The 19585-nt window shown below is 52.2% G+C and overlaps 1 protein-coding gene across 1 annotated transcript in view; it reads right to left on the reverse strand.

The window, feature by feature from the left end:
• PKD1L1 (polycystin 1 like 1, transient receptor potential channel interacting) overlaps positions 1 to 19585 on the reverse strand; it is a 100003-nt gene that overhangs the window by 13127 nt on the left and 67291 nt on the right. The window contains exons 40-49 of the mRNA XM_035723181.1: positions 16229 to 16352; positions 15395 to 15478; positions 14466 to 14638; positions 13372 to 13606; positions 12302 to 12406; positions 11896 to 12036; positions 10211 to 10345; positions 7979 to 8188; positions 4375 to 4536; positions 3198 to 3368 (exon numbers count right to left, since the gene is read on the reverse strand). Of these exons, the coding sequence (XP_035579074.1) occupies positions 3210 to 3368; positions 4375 to 4536; positions 7979 to 8188; positions 10211 to 10345; positions 11896 to 12036; positions 12302 to 12406; positions 13372 to 13606; positions 14466 to 14638; positions 15395 to 15478; positions 16229 to 16352 (1528 nt within the window). The 3' untranslated portion in view covers positions 3198 to 3209. The remainder of the gene's footprint in view (positions 1 to 3197; positions 3369 to 4374; positions 4537 to 7978; positions 8189 to 10210; positions 10346 to 11895; positions 12037 to 12301; positions 12407 to 13371; positions 13607 to 14465; positions 14639 to 15394; positions 15479 to 16228; positions 16353 to 19585) is intronic.

The following is a 19585-nucleotide window of genomic DNA, read 5'->3' on the forward strand; positions in this document are numbered from 1 at the left end:
GAAAGAGAAAGCATGAGCAGGGGAGGAGGAGCAGAGAGAGAGAGAGAGAGAGAATCCCAAACAGACTCCACACTCAGCATGGAGCCCGACATGGGGCTCAATCTCACAACCCTGAAATCATGACCTGAGCTGAAATCAAGAGTCCAATGTTCAACCAACTGAGCCACCCGGGCGCCCCAGCAAGATTACATTCTTAATAAAGATCATAACCTTCAATCACAACAATATTCTTCTGAGAAAATGCTAAATTCCCAAAGTCCTTTTTTATGATTTCTAGATACTTGCTTCTAGGCAATCAGGATCAGTATGCCCCGGGAATCATGTTGGAAGGCAGCCTCACCGCCCTCTTCACTGGGACACCACCAGCTCCAGGAGGAGGGGCAGGAAGGTCCTCTCTCCACACAGAGCCCGTGGCCTGGTGTGAAGACCACAGAGCTGCAAGCTTCCTGCCCTCCTTCAATGGAGAAAAGGGGTTCCACATTTTGCGGCAATGCGTGGTTCCCTGGAATCCTTGGTTTCATTGATAGGATTCATTCACCTTTATAGGGTTTTCTCAATTTAGGTATTCTGGTATCAAAATCAGTAAACTGGCATGTGGTTGTTTTGTCTGTTTAAATTAGAGATATTGCTGCCCAGTTTTGATATTAATACATTACTTAGATTTGTAGAAGCACATCTGGAGGCTTTCTCTCTCTCTGTGCTCTGCAACAGTCCAAGAACATTTTGAACGTATGCGTCTCTTGTAGTTTGGTACTATGTCACCTGTGGGACCATCGGAACCAAGGTGCCTTTGGAAGGGTGGTCTTCACACGCTGCTTGAGGCTTCTGTCTGACTCGAGTTAGCTGGTGCATAAGGAGTATTGAGAGCTGTTCTTGCGTTCCAAATATTTTATAGTTCACTGAATTTCCTTAATTTTTGCTTTCCCATTTTTATTCTATGCATTTATTGCACTTTCTTCCATCATATTTAGCTACATATTAGCTAATAATTAATTGTTGTTAAAAGATTAATCTCAGGCTATTTCTTGCTAATTTAATTAAATTGCATTTTCATCTTTACAAATGCTTAGTTTGTGCATGCATGTGTACGCATGTGTGTATGTGTGCACATGTGTGCATTGCGTGTGAGTGTGCATGTGCGTGCATGCGTGTGTGCATGCATGTGTGTGCATGTGCATGCGTGTGCGTATGCACATTTCCCCTGATGATTTCAGCTGAAGACTTATTTACTTTCATTTGCTGTGCTCCATAACAGAGACCCTACTTTCCTCTGAGCACCAAGTTAGCGGTATACATGGTCCTTTGTTTTAACCCTAGAATCTAGAGATAATAGCACTAACCTTATGGTATGAATGAATACAAATGCACAGAATCATCTTTCTCCTGAAATTCTGTATTGAACTTTTCCATCATTTTATGTTACAAACAGTAAGGGGCACCGGTCCTTTTGTTTTCATAGATTTTCTTCTAAGTTCTCTACACAACTGGACATCGTATTTCCTATTCTGTAACAATTATGTTTTCCTATCATTTGCCCAATTTTCTAATGATGTGCACACTTAAATAGCTTTCTTACAATTTAAGTAATTGTTAGTAAATAACCTTTAAATAATTGTAATTACTTGGAAGTGACTTGATTTTCGGGGGATATAGGTAGGGAAGGTATCGGGCTGTCGGTAAGACTCTCTAGTTCTTTACTCTAGTTACTTTATCAAGATTTGTCCTTTTTTTAATAGATTTGAATCCATTTCTTCCCTGGGATACAATTACTCTTTAAACGTATAGATCTATATCTTTAATTCAGGAAAGTTTTCGTAAATTATATCTTCTAATACTTTTTTTCTGTGCTTTCTTCTCTGGGGTGGGTGGAGGGAGACACTAATGACACACGTCTTTTCTCTGCCTTATGCATATTCTTCTTTGTCTGACTTCTATGTGTATGATTTTCCCTAAAATCAATTTTAGGTTGTTTTTTTTTTATTTCATTTTGTTCTCAAACTTGCCATCTGGATCCTTCACTCTCTTTTCTGTGAGTCTGTTACTTTTTTCTTTTGCTCAGCCCGTGTTTCTGGCATCTGTTTCTTCTCTTTCCTCAACTCTGCCCATTCTCCTTTGTGCTTTTATTCCACTTTTAGCTCTGTCATCTTGGCTCTGCTCTCTTACTTCAGAGAGGGAACTTTTCTGTGCACTTAGGCTTGCGTGCAGAGAACCCCTTGCCTACAGTCTCACCCGTGTGTGGCAACCCTTTGCAGGCCTGCTCTTCATCTCCTTCCCTTATGGTCATCTTTAGCGACTGCTCTCTTGGGCAGCATGTTGCATCGCCCTGTGGTGATCTGTGTTTGTTATGAGCGTCCACTTCTGCACAAAGGGTCCATCTCACTGTGGCCAGGGAGCATGCCCATGCCACTGGGCTGTGTGATGGTGGCTGGTCTGGGCTCCACGGTGTCTCTCTGGATCTCAGGGAGCCCCCCACGAACACACGTCACGGTGGAGCCCAGTGCTCATCTGGCTTTTCACTGTGTATCTGCCGCAGTGTGTGCATCTCAGGGCTTCAGACCTGTGGGCCACCAACAGCCCCTCTGCTGGCTACACATCAACAGACGGTTTCTGCAACAGATGGCTTTCCTCCAGCCCCATGTCCCCAACACTCATGTTCCAGGGGATTCCTTTAACTCTGTTGTGTTGTATTATCTTTTCATCCAAACCAGGGGCCTTTCTTTGGCTGCCATCCCACCCCCCTCACGTACTGTTGAGATTGGAGAACTCTGTGTGCTCTGGGAAGTGGCAGGATCCTCTCCCCCTTTGGTCTAATTTTCTCTGTAGTGGCCGCCATTTGGGGGATTCTTGGTCCTGTTCTGGAGCACAGATATTTCCTGGTGTCTGGGAGGATGGAATTTCCATTTCTGGTTCTCCCTAGCTCTGCTGCTCCCAGCTCTAATCAGAGGTCAGGGAGCACAGAGATATTTCTGCCACCATCATAAGCTGGAAGTCGCAGGACACATTTTCCATGATTAAGCAGTTCTTCAGTTCTGACCAGCGCACCTTCCCACCAGCTACCTACCCAGAGGGCCCAGAGGGGATATTTATGCAAACGGACCTCATGATCTGGAGTGGAAACCAGTTCCTATCTCCCTTAGAACTTAAAAAACATCCTTGCTCTAAAGTAGAGTGATAAAAATAATTTCTCATTTGCTTACCTCAGTGGCTTGTTAGGCAGAAACGCCCACCGAGGGACGGCCTTCTGCCCTGGCCTCTCCCGTATCACCAAATCGCTGCTCCGGACGAGGACGTCGTGGGCTGTCCGACAAACCATGAATTTTCCACAGAAGTTCATCTAGCAGATCAGAAACTTCATCCAGGTGGTAATTCTGGAGCAAAGAAAGCCAGATTAGTGAATGCCCTCAAGAAATGAAACTTTTTCTTTTCCTCTATTATCTGAAGCATTTCGTGGTACTGACTTTAGATGGTATTGTGCTTTGTGAGAAAACTCACTGGAGTCAGAGACCTCGGTGCTGGGCCTGAGTTCTTGACCTCAGTTCCCTGACTCCCTGGTTCACACACACATGTGCACACTCGTCCCTGAAGCCCTGGGTCACGTACATGTGTGCACACTCGTCCCTGACTCCCCGGCTCACACACATGTGCACACTCGTCCCTGACTCCCCGGCTCACACACATGTGCACACTCGTCCCTGACTCCCTGGCTCACACACATGTGCACACTCATCCCTGATGCCCCAGGTTATGTACGTTTGTGCACACTCATCCCTGATGTCCCGGGTCACATGCAGGTAAGAGTTAGGGTTCAGAATGCCTATATGAGGACTATCACATGGGTTTAAAGGCAGTAAGGGATGGTAAAATACATAATAAAGAGTGAAGCCCTAAAAAATGCCCAAGATCACAGTTGCACATGATTGGCTTTGGAACTATACTCAGAGATACGTAAGTATCAGTCGTGAAGGATAGCTGGGCATTCAGTGTGCAAATGCCTGCTTTGTTTGCTTGCAGTCATGTCAGGGGGACTAGGCTGACCTACATCCCCGTTTGGGGAGAAGTTTGGCACTGCTGGCAGAAACCAAAAGCAAATGGCTGTTCTGTAGGGACATAGTGGGGTATGTGTGTGTGTTACAGGGAAGGGGGGAGGAATCATAAACTCAGTCTTTCTAACCTCACAGGGTCATCCAAGGACATCATGAGTTAAGGGAAGAGAACCTGCTTGGTAATCTGCTAAGTGCTAGAAATGCCATGGCTCTGCAATGACAGGGGGCACAGAATCCCATCGTGCTTAGATAACCGGAAGTGAGGTTCTACAAGGAAGAAGAACTGTCCGGGCGAGACATCGTGCTCACTAATCCAACACCCACAGCTTACCTGCCTCTCAGCCATCTCTGCCTCTTCCCGCTGTGGCCTCTCCAGCCCCAGCCAGGCCTGGGCCGCCCCTTGCACGCAGGCAGTCACATCGGCCAGGCTCAAGAGGGACTGTCTTTGAAAAGATTTCCTTTTTCGAGCAAGAGTCACGAGGGAATCTCTCAGCTGGGGAGAGGAAAGAAAAGACAAATTTCATGTCATCAACCAAAACATGGCTTCGTTAATGTGATAGACGATAAAATGGGGATTCTATCTGATGATGCTATTTTATGACCTTTTAGTAAGACAGCAACTGCTTAGCAAAAAAAAAAAAAAAATCGGGTGCATGGAACTAAATTGCAACAAGGTGAATTCAACAATCAAAATGGGTATATAAATGGATATATACATAAAGGCTCTTTTCAGTCTCTAAAAGTTGAGGATGAAGATTGTCAACATGGTGTGCATTTCCACATGCAAACTTGGTTTCGGGGTGCTCTGCAGCCCCGCCAGGCTCTGGGGGGGCCCCACTGCGTGAGCCTGAGCCTGTGCCCAGGAGACAGGAAGACGAGCTCACATGCTCTCTGCAGAATGGCCCCAGCTTGTTTCCTTCTTTACTACAGGCTGAGACCTGCTTGCTCAGAAAGCCTGTAGGCACCAAACTCAAAGTTGTATGCGTTCAACTGTTGTAAAAATAGTCCAAACAGGCAAAGTTTGAGCCATTTCAGAGCCTGCTTTGCATACCCTGCGGATATCACAGACAGCTGTTATCAGTTCCTGGACTCCAGCATGCCACTGCCCTTGGGATCTCTGACTCAGACTTCCCACTTGCTGTTGGGTGACATCTACACACAGAAGACCCCTCTCCCACCCCTCCCCATGTCCCCCTGCCCTTCCCTGGTTCTTGATGGTGGCCCTGAGACACAGCCTCTGGACAGTCCTGGACTGTGACCCCTGTCAGGACGTGGCCACATACAGCTTGTGTGCATTATTGTCTCTCGTGGTCTTATCTTTTTCCTGGATCAGCCCTAAATCCCTTGAATGCCTGGCCATGTGTCAGAACCCTGCAGGGAGGCCTAGGTGCCTGAGGACAGGGCACTGTCCATTCAGACAGTATATGTGGGTCTGCGGCTTCCCTGCTTTACCAGCCACAGGAGCCTCAGGAGCCCGCGGTAACGCGCCCCGACTCCTGCTCTCAGGGACCCCCGGGTACCACTGCCTTCCTGTTCCTCATGATAAAGCCCAAGCACCTCATCATCTTAGTGTGACATTCAGGGCCCGCCATGACTGGCTCCAAGCATCATTCCCAAATCCAGCATGGGCCTCACCACCATCTTCACTCTTGTGATGCCTGCCTCCCCCCCAGGTGCTCTTCCCTTTGAGGAGATGCCTCAGATAATTAAATAAATACTTCTAAAGTAAGATAAAATAAAATAAAATTGCATATAATTTGCTAAAAACTACTGAACACCGAAGACAGACGTGAAAGCTCTAAATGAATGGAGACACAGACAGGATTCTTGGGTTGATAAACTTGCTCTGATGAAGTTGTCAGTTCTCTCCAAATTTGATTTACGCATCCACAGCAATCTTGAGCAAAATCCCAGCATGCTGTTTCATAGATGCCGACAAGCTGATTCTATAATTCATATGGAAAGGCAAAAGAACTAGAGCAGCCCAAACTGCAAAAGAACGAATCTGGAAGGCTCACCTGCGCTATGTGAAGACTTACTATAGAGTTCTAGTAATCCTGACAGTGTGGGATTGGCGACGGAATAGATCAGTGGACTAGAACAGATAACCCAGAAACAGACTCACGGAAACCACGAACAGATTTGTGACAAAGATACACTGGCAATAAAACATGCTTTAAAAAAAAAAAAAAAAAAAAAGACTTATTTGAGAGAGAGAGAGAGAGATTGAGCATGAGCCAAAGGGGAAGAGAGAGGTAGAGAGAGAATCTCAAGCAGACTCTGTGCTGAGCTCTGAGCCCGACACGAGGCTCAGTCTCAGGATCCTGAGATCACAACCTGAGCCGAACTCAAGAACTGGATGCTCAACCAACTGCACCACCCAGGTGCGCCTCAACATGCTTTTTAAAGATGGCGCTGGAACAACTGGATATCCCAAACAGGAAAGAACATTCACTCTGAGCAAAAAGTTGTCCCTTACACTAACATTAAATCAAAATGGAAAAATCAATCAATCAATCAATCAAAATGGACTACTGACCTAAATCTAAAACATAAAACAATAAAAGTTCTAGAAGAAACATAGGAGAAAATGTGTGTGACCGTGGGGTTGCCATTCATTTTCAGATAGGACACCAGTAGAATCTATAAAAGAAGAAACTGATAAATTGGCCTTTATAAATATTAACAACCTCTGCTAAAAAAAACTGTTAGAGGAATGACGAGGACAAACCACGGAATGGGAAAAATATTTGCAAACCACATATCCAATAAAAGAAATGTATCAAAAATACAAAAATTGCTATAACTCTTTGTTTATACATGTCTTTTTCTATGGACTGTGGACCATGTCCTCTTATGGTTGGTTCACCATTGCCTGAATAGAATAGGTATTCTTTAAGTAATTGCTGAATGAGTGCATGAATGAACAAATGAGTGGATTGGATGGATGGATGGATGGATGGATGGATGGATGGATGGATGTTTGATGGATGGATGGATGGATGGGTGGGTGGATGGATGGATGGATGTTTGGATGGATGGGTCAGTGGATGGATGGATGGATGGATGGATGGATGGATGGATGGATGGATGGATGTTTGGATGGATGGATGGATGGATGGGTGGATGGATGGATGTTTGGATGGATGGATGGATGTTTGGATGGATGGATGGATGGATGGATGGATGGGTGGATGGATGGATGGGTCAGTGGATGGATGGATGGATGGGTGGTTAAGTGGATAGGTGGAGGGATGGGTGAGTGGATGGAAAATTAGATGGATGGATGGAAGAATGGGGGAGGGAAGGAGAGAGGGAGGGAGGGATGGGGGGAGGGAGGGAGGGAGCGAGGGATGGAGAGATGGGTGGATAGATGGGTGGGTGGGAAGATGGAAGACTAGATGGACGAATGAGCAGTGAGCAGGGAGCTAGGAACCCTGGAAAAAACAAAGGGCTTAGGTCTGAGTACTGTCAAGGTCTGAGTTTACACTGGGATGTGTGTGTGTGTGAAATGACTGTTTGCAAGTGGTATATCAGTAGGAAGGTGGTAAACAGGGAGCCCCACTCCTAACTCAGCCCCGAGGCCAGAGAACCTATCCAGGGAAGGCTGGCTGATGGAGTGAAATCCTTATAAGATGGGAAGTTTGAAATAACAACCAAGAGTTAGCAGTGACCATGAGAGGAGGTTGGGAAAGAGACGGGGTGTGGCTCAGCACTTGGAGGGCCAGGGGCTCCCTGGAGGAGGCGGCACCCTGGGATGCCGGTCTTGCTGGACCTGTTCAGGTTGCAGCAATGTCCAGCCCTGCCCAGTGCAGGGCAGGTGGGCCTCAGGAAGCCATGGCCATGCGGAAAGGTGCACACGGGCCACGGAGAATTTCGCCCCGACAGCAGGTGAATCCCCGGCACACCCTGACTTCTGGGATGTGTGCACGTACCATTCCCCACCACGCAGTGCTCACTACTGTGAAAAGGGCCCCGCAGCACCAAGCCGGGGCCCACAGGTCAGACCCAGAAGGACCGCGGGATGTGTCTGTTTGGCTTCTTCCCGGAAGACGGAACAGCGGGCCTCGGGAGAAGTCTGCGAAGGCGCCCAGCGGTACCGCGCGCAGGTGGCAGTGGGCGGCCAGTGTCAGGACGCCCACCAGCTGCAGGGAGAAAGACCTGTGACTCTGGGCCCTGCGCCTAGGAGCCCAAGACTGGTGTGCAGGCTGCCAAGTGCCTTAAAATAACAACAAGCTTGGAGAAGCGGTTTTTGGAGCGTTGATCGGGTCATCCCTAGTGGCCCGGCTCTGTCTCTTGCACACCCTCTGGGGCCCTGCTCCCCTCTCCTGCCCTCCCCCCTCCCTTGTTCCTCCCTCCCTCCCCTCCCCCTCCCCTCCCCTCCCCCTCCCCTCCTCCTCCCCTCCCTCCCCTCCCTATCGCTCCCCCTTTCCCTCCCTGCCCCAACCCTCCCCCAGACCCCCACCCACTCCCCTCCCTCCTTCATCTCAAACTGGGGGGGGGGGCCATCTCTCCTGCTTGCTCTCTGCCCTCCGCCCTGGGTGCTGGCAGCCACGCTGTCCCAGGGGCTGGTTCTCTCACCCTCTTCGCGTCCCCAGCACCCAGCAAGGGCTCAGTAAAATAAACCACTTCAGAAGCAAAGGCAGTTAAGTTTAGTTCAGGTGGAGTTTTGTGGTCTGGTTGTTGTTCGCAGGCTGGGAACCTGGCCTGGGAGCCTGGGGTTGTACCCTGGGCCCAGGGTGTATGTGTGTGTATCTAACGCACCTGCATGACAAGCCAGGAGCCCGCTGTCCCAGGCCCCCACGGGGCCCCATTTCCCTCGCTCCTAACCCCGGCCCTGCACCCGAGGCCTCCCCACAAATACTCTGGCGCGCACTTCACCACTGTTTACTAAGTGGGACCGCACACCACCAGCGGTCCCCCATCTGGACCAAGCAAGTGTGGTCACCCTTCCGTGCACACCCCTAATTTCTGAACGGTCCAGATTCTGTTACTTAATTTGGACACTATTTATGATACTCTGTGTTTTCTTAACAAAAAAAAGCATTCTTCACATTGCTATGTGGTATAACAATGACCAATTTCATACATAAGTTCCACATACATGTAATCTCTAAGCCCGTGGTACCCCTCCAGGCACACACCTGCCAGGAGCTTCCGGAGCTGGAGCTCGTATAACGGTCCCACGGTTGTGACAGTGGGTTCGGGAAAGGTGCAGCCGGGCTTGAAGCCAGGTCTCCAACTCCTGCGTCAGCTTTTCCTGACCCAGTTTGCGCAGTCTGTCCCACTGAGCACAAGGCCAGCAGGGTTTGGAGATCTGTGCTTGGTTCCCTGTGAGCTGCCTGAGCCTGGGACCCTGACAGCCAGACCCCTCATCAGACTCGCTAGTCTGCACCCTCCCGCTGCCCTGATGACAGTCCAACTGCGGGGGCAGGACAGGGGCCACCGGGCTGGTGCAAGCTCTTCCCCCTGGGGGCCAGGTCAGAACCACCTGCACCCCAGAATCTGGCCAGCATCCCATGTGGGGCTCTGGCCCTCCTGATTCTGGGTGTCAACAGCCTGCCAGATTGGGCCAGCCCTGGACTGAGACCTGACCCCCCAGGGTGGGAGCCAGGCTTCCCCAGAACGCTACACGTGTGCTTTCTTCTGCGGCCCACTGAGGCACGATTCCACGTGGGGGGTAAACAGCACTCAAGTGGGTTTTAGGTATTCATAGGGGGGTTTTCGGGTGCAGGACCAGAGTTAGGAGCAAGGGAAGTGGGGGCTGTCACTGGCGTTAGCACCCCGCCCCTCTCTCGGAGGAAGAACCGTCCCTCTCCCCCCACCTGGCACCTGCCGTGCTTGGTTGTGATCATCAGGGCGGGGATTACTAGAGAGCCAGGGGCTATTCCTGGTGTGCAGAACCTGCTCCGTGGGTGGTGAGAGCTCCTTGCATGAGTCGTAAGGATGAGTGCTCCGGGAAGGGGTGCGGCAGAGCACGTGTGGAGTGCGTCTGGGCTCCCGTGTTCACAAGCACACCTCACTCTGGAACCCCCTGCACCCCTGATCTCAAACCACTCCGGGATGCTGGACGCCTGGGCCTCACCTTGAGAGCTCGTGTCTCCGTGGAGAAAGAGCTCACTGCAGAGAACCCAGACCGTGCTGATTTGTCGGGAGATAACCCTTACCCCTGCCGTGCAGATGCCAGCCAGAGAGCGACGCAGCAGGAAGGAGCAGGATGCCCTCGTGCTCGGGATGCCAACGAGGCAGATGAACTTCAGCGTCAGGAGGAACGAGAGGGTCCCCTGGAGCCAAGTCACCCTCTGAGACAGAAGGACAGGGCAGGTCAGTGTGTCCCACCGGCTACGGACGGTGCACAGACGCAGTCACGCTAGACCACACTCACTGTCGCCCCACGGTGACCCCTCGACAGGACCGACCCTGCCCACACCGGCGAGAAGATCACGTAGAGAGTGGGTACCGCCCCTTCCTGAGGCCCAGGCGCAGCCCTCCGTGAGCCACGGATAAGGCGGGCACAGAGATGGGCAATGCCGGCCACCGGCCCGTGGTTCCCTGAACCGGCAAGGGAAAGCCAGGCACTGCAGCCACGGTTACGGGGCGGGGGGCGGTGGCGCCCATGGCCAAGCTAGAATCCAGCTGGAGGAGGGCCGAGGAGCGCGGACACGCCGTGACAGGCAGACCCGGAGCCTGCCGTCCGTCCCAGAGAGCAGCCACCCGATGGCAGTGAAGCAGAGCGTCCATCTCCCGCCCTCCTGGAGCCTCCAGCCTTTTAACCAAGTCAGTACAACGCACGTCATAGTGGAGGCTGGTAAGCGCCATGAGGATAAGATGACATTTAACAGAGACAGGAAGGCCGGGAGGGGGTGCACTGTGCCAGCACCTGTACGTGAAGCTTGACCTCGGGGCCCCATTGTGCACGAACCCCCTCCAGCCTGGAGGCCAGTCAGCACCTGGCTCACAGAGTAACTCATTCTTTTTTTTTTTTTTTTTGAAGATTTTATTTATTTATTTGAAAAAGAGACAGACAGAGGGAACATGAGCGGAGAGAGGGAGAAGCAGACTCCCCACTGAGCAGGGAGCCCGATGTGGGGCTCGATCCCAGGACCCCGGGATCATGACCTGAGCCGAAGGCAGACACTTAACGACTGAGCCACCCAGGCGCCCCAGAATAACCCATTCTTCTAGGTTGTTCTAGGAGGGCCCAGCCCGGGGGGATGAGGTCATCTGGAGCCCTGGCAGCCCTCACTGGGTGGAAAAGGGAGCTCCAGGAGTCCTGCGGCATGGGGGAGGTGAGCTCTGAGGCAGCAGGACAAGGAAGCGGACCATGGGGGCTCTGCCCACCTACATCCGCGTCCCCCCGCAGGACCCCTGCCTGGGCTCGCCTGCCCTGATGTGCACTGGTCTGGCTCTGCTCGTCTCATGGAGCCCCCATCCCCTCCTCTGATGGACCGACCCCCACATGAAGCCCCACCCGTCCCCGTGGTGGGACCGGCTCACACCGCCCGCCTCTGGGATGGCCGCAGAAGGAAGAGGGAGGACAGACCTGACGTGCCTAAGTCTGCCGGTGCCTCCTTTTTGCCACCTCGACACCTGCTTCCTTCCCCCAGGTGGGGTCACAGGGAGTCACTGGAGCAACTCCGTGCTCTGAGTTGTGCTGCACACAGAACACAGGCACCCCAGCCCGCAACATGGATTCCAGCCCTTCCCTGTCCCGCTCACCCTCATCCTCGAGCTCAGAGCATTTTCACTCAATATGGAACAAATCCCTTGTCTGGAACCTTCTAGAACGTGTATGACCTCTTCCTTTGGACAGCGTCACAGGGCATGGACCCACCTGGACGCCCTGCTGTACCTGATTCCACAAGGCCGCCACAGTGAGATCCATAAATCCTCGGAAGTGTCCTCTGTGGAAGTGGTCGGTCACCTCCCCAGCAAGCGTGGCCAGGTGGCTGGAGGCTGCGTGGCAGGCGAGGCCGGCTCCCACTATGGCGAGCTGCAGCGGGGAAGAGAAAGGAGCCTCAGGGGGCACTGGGGGAGGGGCCCACCGTGGCCCCCGAGCGGCTCAGGGTGCAACGTCGGTGCGAGAGCAGGAAGTGGACACTGATCTCATGCTATTTGTCATGAACACGACGCGGGGAGACCTCACGACAGCTGGAATCAGCCAGGGCATAAGCAGTTTCCCACTAAAAACAGGTTCATTTCCAGGTAAGGACTTCACTGTTCCTGCTTTTCCCACGGAAAACGACAGGAGTGGCTACCTCCAGCCAGGTCCCTGGTTTGCGCCAGTAGCTGCGGAAACCCTTCTCGGCCAGGCTGCAGAGTCGCAAGCAGAGGTGAGTCAGGCTGAGCAGCAGGAAGGCCAGCTGGTGGAGGGAACACAAACAGAGCAGAGCAAACAGAAAGACGGACGGGACACGTGGTTTCCCGAGCTCTGCACTAAGCCCATCTCTGGCTCTGCAGAGTGCTGACGGTAAGCCTGCTCTTTCCAGGCACCTCCGCCAGCAGAACCGCCCGCCCATCTCCGTGCCGGGGTGAGGGACGCGGGTGAGCTCTCCGCGGGCCCCGCGCACGAGCAGACCCTGAGCGTGACCTGGCAGGGTCCTCCCGGCCCGTCCTCACCCAGCTCCAAAGATGAGTTTTCTCATATTTGTGATATATATATATATATATTTATTTACTTATTTATTTATTTATTTATTTACTTATTTACTTATTTACTTATTTACTTACTCACTTACTTACTTACTTTACTTACTTACTTATTTATTTATTTATTTATTTATTTATTTATTTATTTACTTACTCACTTACTTACTTACTTTACTTACTTACTTACTTACTTACTTACTTACTTATTTATTTATTTATTTATTTATTTATTTATTTATTTATTAATTATCCGCTCCTTGGCCACATACAGCCTCCGAAGCTCCTGTATCAGGGAATTTCTCGAAGCTCTGCTTATGCTTATCTCTGCCTGGATGCGTTGTGCATTCCTGCTGGCCTGCGTTCATTCACTCAGAGCGCCAGCTGCGAGAGGAAGCTTAGTAAGGGTCGGAGCTAAAGCCGTCGCAGTCCCTGGGCAGGTCGGCCCTGCTGAGCTCCCCTGGACCCTCCGGTTAACACTCTGGAGCTAATAAAGCCTCTTTGGGGACACTGCTCTGTCCCTCTGGGGAGCAGTGCTGGTGCGGGCCAGCGTTCGTGTCAACCAAAGAAAGACTGACGGTGCCAAGTGCCGGGCTCTGCGACCCTGCGGGTCCGGGTGAGGTGGGGAGCAGGCCGCAGGAGCCCCGGGGTCCACGTGCAGGGCAGGGGCGGGAGGACCCACCTCAGGAAGCGTGGGGCCGGGCCACAGGGCCGAGTCACTGCGGAAGACAGCCAGCGACTCCACCAGCGGGGAGAAGGCCAGGCCCCCCGCAGGGAGAAGCTCGGCGCGAAGGGACACAACAGACAGGAGTTGAGTCGGGGGGTTATAGAGAGCGAAGTGCACAGACACGGTTCTGGTGCTGCGGTCGATCCACCTGCTGGCCCGGAGGCTGCTGAGGGCCGCGTGGGCTGCCGGCCTGCAAAGTGGTGCACGTCGGGGCAAAGCCTGCATGGAGCCTTCCGGCCCCCAGCCTCGCGCCCCGGGGCCCCTGAGGCCACCCAGGTTCCTGGAGCTGGACAGACACACTTGTGCGTGTCCCCGCTCCTTGCCCGGGCCCCTGAGGCAGGGACGCTCCAGGGGAGGGAGGCCCTCCCTCTCTCACGGGCACAACTCGGAGAGAGGTGACCACCTCTCTCTGCAAGGCCTCTAGAATTCTAGAATCTTCTTTTATCTTTTCTGCTGTGGGCTTACTCTGGTCCTGGGAAGAAGCTAACTGTGACCTGTCTGTGTTTGGTAACAATGAAAGAATCTCCCTTCTGTGTTGTTGCATCACTCAGAGGCACCTATCACCTGCCCCAGGGTCCCATGTCACCCTCAGACAGTCCACCCCCACGCAGGTCATGTGCTGCCATGGCTGCCAGAGGGTCGGGCCACCAACCGTGCACCGTGGCTGCAACTCAGAGGCTCATCCGCACAACGCCAGACCAAGGTGGGACTGCCTCCTTCGCAGAGCCACGTGAGGACCATGAGGCCCCGTGAGCATCCTACTCAGCACAGAGCCAGCGAGGACAAGTGTCCACTAGGCTCCCTGACCTCCAGACCTCTGGCAAATTCTAGAGGAACGTTCGGCTCGTTCCTTCTTATGCTCAGAGACTGAAGCCCTCCATTGGCATTGATCTTCTGACATGGCCTCCTGCCCTGGGCCTCACTCCTGTCGTTCTGCAGTGCGAACACACCTGCCCTTGCCTTGGGATGGGCGTGCCGTGGCATCCAACTGCCGCGCGGAGCCATGGATGGGCAGGCCCGGGTGGAGCCGACCTCTGAATCTCACTGACCTTGTGCTGCCCAGGCTGAGCACCCAGGGCTCCCCGGCCCCACAGCCTCTGGGGCCACTCGGGGCCACTCTTTGGACGGCGGGATCTGCCACGGAGGGGGTGTCAGGGCCTCCGACTTTGGGGCCATGCGGAGGAGGAGAGTCTTCGGAAAGCGCTGAAGGTGGGCTGGGAAGCTGGAGGAGAAACCACCAGTCGGAGGGAGAATCAGACGCTTGCTTCAAAGTTAACCTGTGGCCTGGGATGCCCAAGGCTGGCCGCACACAGCCCCTGCTCCCTCAAAGCCCCCTCATCTCCCTGGGGTCCAGCTGAGCCTGAAGGATCAGGGCTCCACCACGCGGAGGCTGGCACCTGAGCCGTGCACCCGTCCTGGCTTGGACATCAGAAGGGCTTCGTCGCAGGAGGACACGGGTGAGCTGCACGCCCTCGAGCAGCCTCTCCCAACCAGGAAAAGATACGAGACTCTTGGTTGGGAGTATTTTCAGTATTTTAGATAGAGATGTCCTGGTTTCCCACAGCGTGCCAGGACCGGCAGAGGGCATGGGAAAGGTTTGGCTGTCCTGGACCGTGGCCGCTGATGATTTCAAGTCACAGCCAGGCTCCCAGAGAGGGTTCCTGCAGTCTGTGGCCTTCCTGCCCAATGTCTCCAAGACTTTTCTAACTCTAACTGTATTTTACAGAGAACACACTGGCGGTTGCCAGAGGGCAGGTGGGCCGGGGGATGGGGAAACCAGGTGATGGGGATTCAGGAGTGCACCTGTCGTGATGAGCGGCAGGGGACGTACAGAATGGCTGCATCAGTGTATCGTACACCTGAAACTCATAACATGGTATATTCACTCTACTTCAATAAAATAAATACATAAATAAAGAGCGATGCTTGGGAGAAGACGCACACACACAAAGAAATAACCAGGAGGAGAGCGGCTTACCTCGCACACGCCGCCAGAAGGATCTCTCAGCTGCTGGATGACCGGAGTGCCCAGTAGGTAGCACTTCCCACCAAGGGCTCCAGGCTGGAGGAAGAAGGGAAACGCAAGACCGTTGGACAGACCGCAAAGCTGGAACATGCTGCGAGCCATATTCTTAGACGTCAGAGGGACGGAGCAGTGTCCCAAAAGAGCCTTTATTAGCTTCATATTCTGTGAAATGCTATTCACTGGTAATTTTTTTCTCAGAATTTGGGGAAGGGCTTTTGCCTCTTTCTGGATGCTCCCCCCCGTCCCTCAGTGCCCTGTGTCCCCATGTCACAGCATTTTGCTCACTGATCTAGCCATCCCCATTGGCCCACAAGCTCATGTGGACCCGCCATGCCCTGCGTCCAGTCCAGCCTGGCACCTGCTGGTGTCCGGGGGTGCATGTGTGGCTAAGGCGGGTATGCTGAGATGGAGAAGCCATGGGATGTACCCACAGCAGAGAGCCACTGGCCTGCAACCTAGCGGTCATCCAAGAGTACACACAGTGGGGGCGCCTGGGTGGTGTAGTCGGTCAAGCGTCCAACTCTTAGTTTCGGCTCAGGTTGTGATCTCAAGGTCGCGAGATCGAGCCGCGTGTTGTGCTCTGAGCCCAGCAGGGAGTCTGCTTGGGATTTTCTCTCCCTCCCCCTCTGTCCGTCTCCTGTTTGTGCTCTCTCTCTCTAAAATAAATAAATAAATCTTTTAAAAAAGAGAGAGTGTGCAGTGTTGCAGGTCAAGCATCTTGGCACCCTTGCCCCACCTCGACGCACTCCCCTGCTATGTCTGAGTGGACAGCAGACGGAAGCCCACCTGAGCGCCTGGCGGGCCGGCCGTGGAGGCGCCTCCCCCATGCAGGCCGTCCAGCAGCGTGCTCAGACTCCAGCCCCACCAGTCACCCACACTTCTCAGGCCGCCAGAGACGCTCCTGGCACCCCTGAGCACAAGAGCAGAAACAAAAAGCGATTTTTCTCTGACACGAATTGGTGGTAACTGCAGGAATGAAAGCAAAGTCATGCGCAGTCTCAGGTACAGCGTGACTCCGGAGCCCACTTTGTTCCTCAGCGGGAGGCGGGGAGAGGGCCCTGTGACAAAGCTGTGTTACTCTTATCAGATATCTGTTTCACTTTCCAACAAGGGACTGATTTAAGGGAGCCCTGAAATCATTTCAGACCGACACCATTGATCGTTTTCGCTCGCTCAGATGATACGGTGGAGCCACACACACGGACCGAGCTACACACCAGAGCATCAGGAGCTCCAAGCTGCTCAGCCAGACATAAAAGGAAAAGGTAAATTTCTTTAGAGAGCAAAATACTTCTCACCCACCCCTAAGACACTTCCTTCCACGTGGCCTCGCAGGAAGGACCCATGGGAAAGGCAAGGATGGTGTGTGGTTAACGTCCCCACGGCAGAGGCCAGTGGGCGTCCGGAGGCTCTTGCAGCCGGGTGTCCCTCCATGAGAAGGGGAGACCAGAATGCTTCTCGGGAGGTGATATTGTGGGAGAGCAATGAGAAGTTAGGAAAAGATCTAGACTCTGGTCATCCAAGGACACAATTTTCATCGTCCTGCCTCGTCCAGCCACCAAATCTAGACCCCACCCCCCCCCCAAGAACACAGCGATGATGAGCTCTTCAAACACCTTTCTGGTTTCATTAAACAGATGTGAGCACAAGGTCGGGCCATCACGTGGCCGGGGCCCAGCCCTGAGCGGCCCCTGAGAGTCGGCCGCCACCCGCCGCCCCAGCTCCGCACCCACGGCCATAGCGTGAAACAGACCGTGGTGGGAGCGCTGACAGCACGGGAAGAGGCAGGCAGGTGCGACAGGTGGGTGCTGTCGCTCCCCAGAGCCCGTGTTACACTTACCACCACACCTCGGAGAGGGATTGGGGCAGATACTATGTTGCTGATTGAGGCCGATTTTAGAGACACTTAGGAAGTGATTTAAAACCTGACAGTCATGACAGAAACTGGACAATATAAAAGGGAAATAAATCAAAGAGGAAGAAGTGTCCTGTTAGTGACATGTTAGCAATAAGTCACTAGTGCATAGATTAATAGAGAAAAGCAAATGATCTCAATCAACATTCGCATGGGCTATAAATATGTTCAAACACGTCCGTGGAGTGGGGATGTAAGTCTGGTGAGCTCACTTATCTTACTGCTTCTGTCTCCTTCTCCTTACGGACTCACTCACACATGACTTCTGTCCTTCCTTGGTTTGTCCATTTTTAGAGCCTAATCCAAGCAGACCCTTCATAGGTGCTGGTTATACACTGCACACTGAGCAAAGCCCTGGTTGAACCATAGTTTGGAGGAAATAGTATCGCTTTCTGATGGTCGCTCCTCAATGGGATGACGTTAAGGAAACAAAGTCTTCAAGAAAGACCTGGATGTGGGGGCTCCTGGGGGGCTCAGTCAGTTGAGCATCTGACTCTTGGTTTCGGCTCAGGTCATGATCTCAGGCTCCTGAGATCGAGCCCCACATAGGGCTCTGCACTCAGCACAGAGTTTGCTTGTCCCTCTCCCTCTGCTTCTCCCCTACCCCCCGAGCTCTCTCTAAAATAAATAGATAAATAAAATTTTTAGGAAAAAGAAAAAAAAAGAAAGACCTGGATGTGACCAGAGATAGCTGTCACACGCCCAGACTGTGCACAACTCACGCCTTGTTCTCGACACAGGCGGAGAGCAGGGAGTGAGCCAAACCATCCAAGAATGTTCTCACTCCATATTAATTAGAGCTATTAAATAAAACAGGCCTACAGAGCTTGCGAAACATGGCAAAACTAAAGTCAGTAGTTATATCCCATTTATGGCTCTTGGACAGAGTGACTATTTATTTCATTTATTGGTGCTTTATTCGGTGGTTTATTTCTGTTTTACTTGGACTTTCATGAAGACTTGATTGAGTCCAGAAAGACTTCAAAGAAAACTTGAATGTGACGGAATCCAATATCGTGATCATTTTTTTGGTGAAGACCTAAGAAATCAAGCAGCGCAACTGCCTCACTTTGCAGATTGGGGATACTCAGCCCAGAGTCGGGACTTGCCCAAGTCACCTGCTAACTGAACAAAGTGGAACAAAGCCAGGTCCCTTGATCCAACTGTGCTTTTGTTCTTCCTGGATGCTGGCAAACTCTAAACCCTAAGATGCTGTTGAAGTTTCAGGATCAGGCACCAGGGGATGGTGGGGGAGAGGGTCCAGCTTGAATATCCCAGTACAAACCCGGACACACAGATACCCCTGCCTGGTGGCCAGCACACCAGAAGTAATGGGATTTTGCATTTTGCATTGTAGTAGGAAATATGGGCCCATGCACACCCAGGGGGCCAGCCTCTGAGCCAGGAATCCAAATATATCAATGGCTCTGCACGGGACACGTCACACAAATATTATTTCAGCTGCGATATTTCTGATTTGAGTACCAAGAGGCAAGAATTCGTATGAGAAATATGTCAAGTAGTGCTGACTTACGAAATATGAGATCAAAACTAAACGATGAAGGCCAGAAATAGCTCAGGTTTTCCTTTCCATTTAGAGAGGACGACCCACATGGTCACTCTGCTTTGCGCATGGTGCCCCCTGCTGGCCCAAACTGTGCCTATGTGGGGGTGGTTGGAGAGCTGACAATGTTCCATGTTCTTCATGGAAAGAACAGCCGTTTCTGCAAAGGGGGAGGCAGTTCCACTGCTAGAATGTTCACCGGTGAGCAGCTGCATTACTGTGTTCTGCAGGGAGTCCAGACTCATGAATTCGGGCATCTTCACTAGTGGCTCCTAACTCTACATTTGTCCGCCCGTCAACTGGGTGGGTATTAATCACCAGCTTTCTCACAGGAAGATAAAAAGAAATACACCCTTAACTAATAGATAAAATTAAATAGATTTGCCAGCCACCCACCTCTGCCCCCGCAAAAGCAACAAAAGTAAAGTACATCAAATTGAATTACTTAGTCAAGGGCAACATAGTCATAGAAAAAATGCAGGAATGTATTTTAAAATATTCTCCAGAGATATGCCTGGGTGACTCAACTGGTTAAGTGTCTGCCTTCGCTCAGGTCATGGTCTCGGGGTCCTGGGATCGAGCCCCGCGTCGGGCTCCCTGCTCAGCCGAGAGTCTGCTTCTCCCTCTCCCTCTGCCCCTACCCCCTGCTCATGTTCTCTCTCTC

This window comes from Zalophus californianus, chromosome 12 (genome assembly GCF_009762305.2).
Source record: "Zalophus californianus isolate mZalCal1 chromosome 12, mZalCal1.pri.v2, whole genome shotgun sequence".
Taxonomy (NCBI): Eukaryota; Metazoa; Chordata; class Mammalia; order Carnivora; family Otariidae; genus Zalophus; species Zalophus californianus.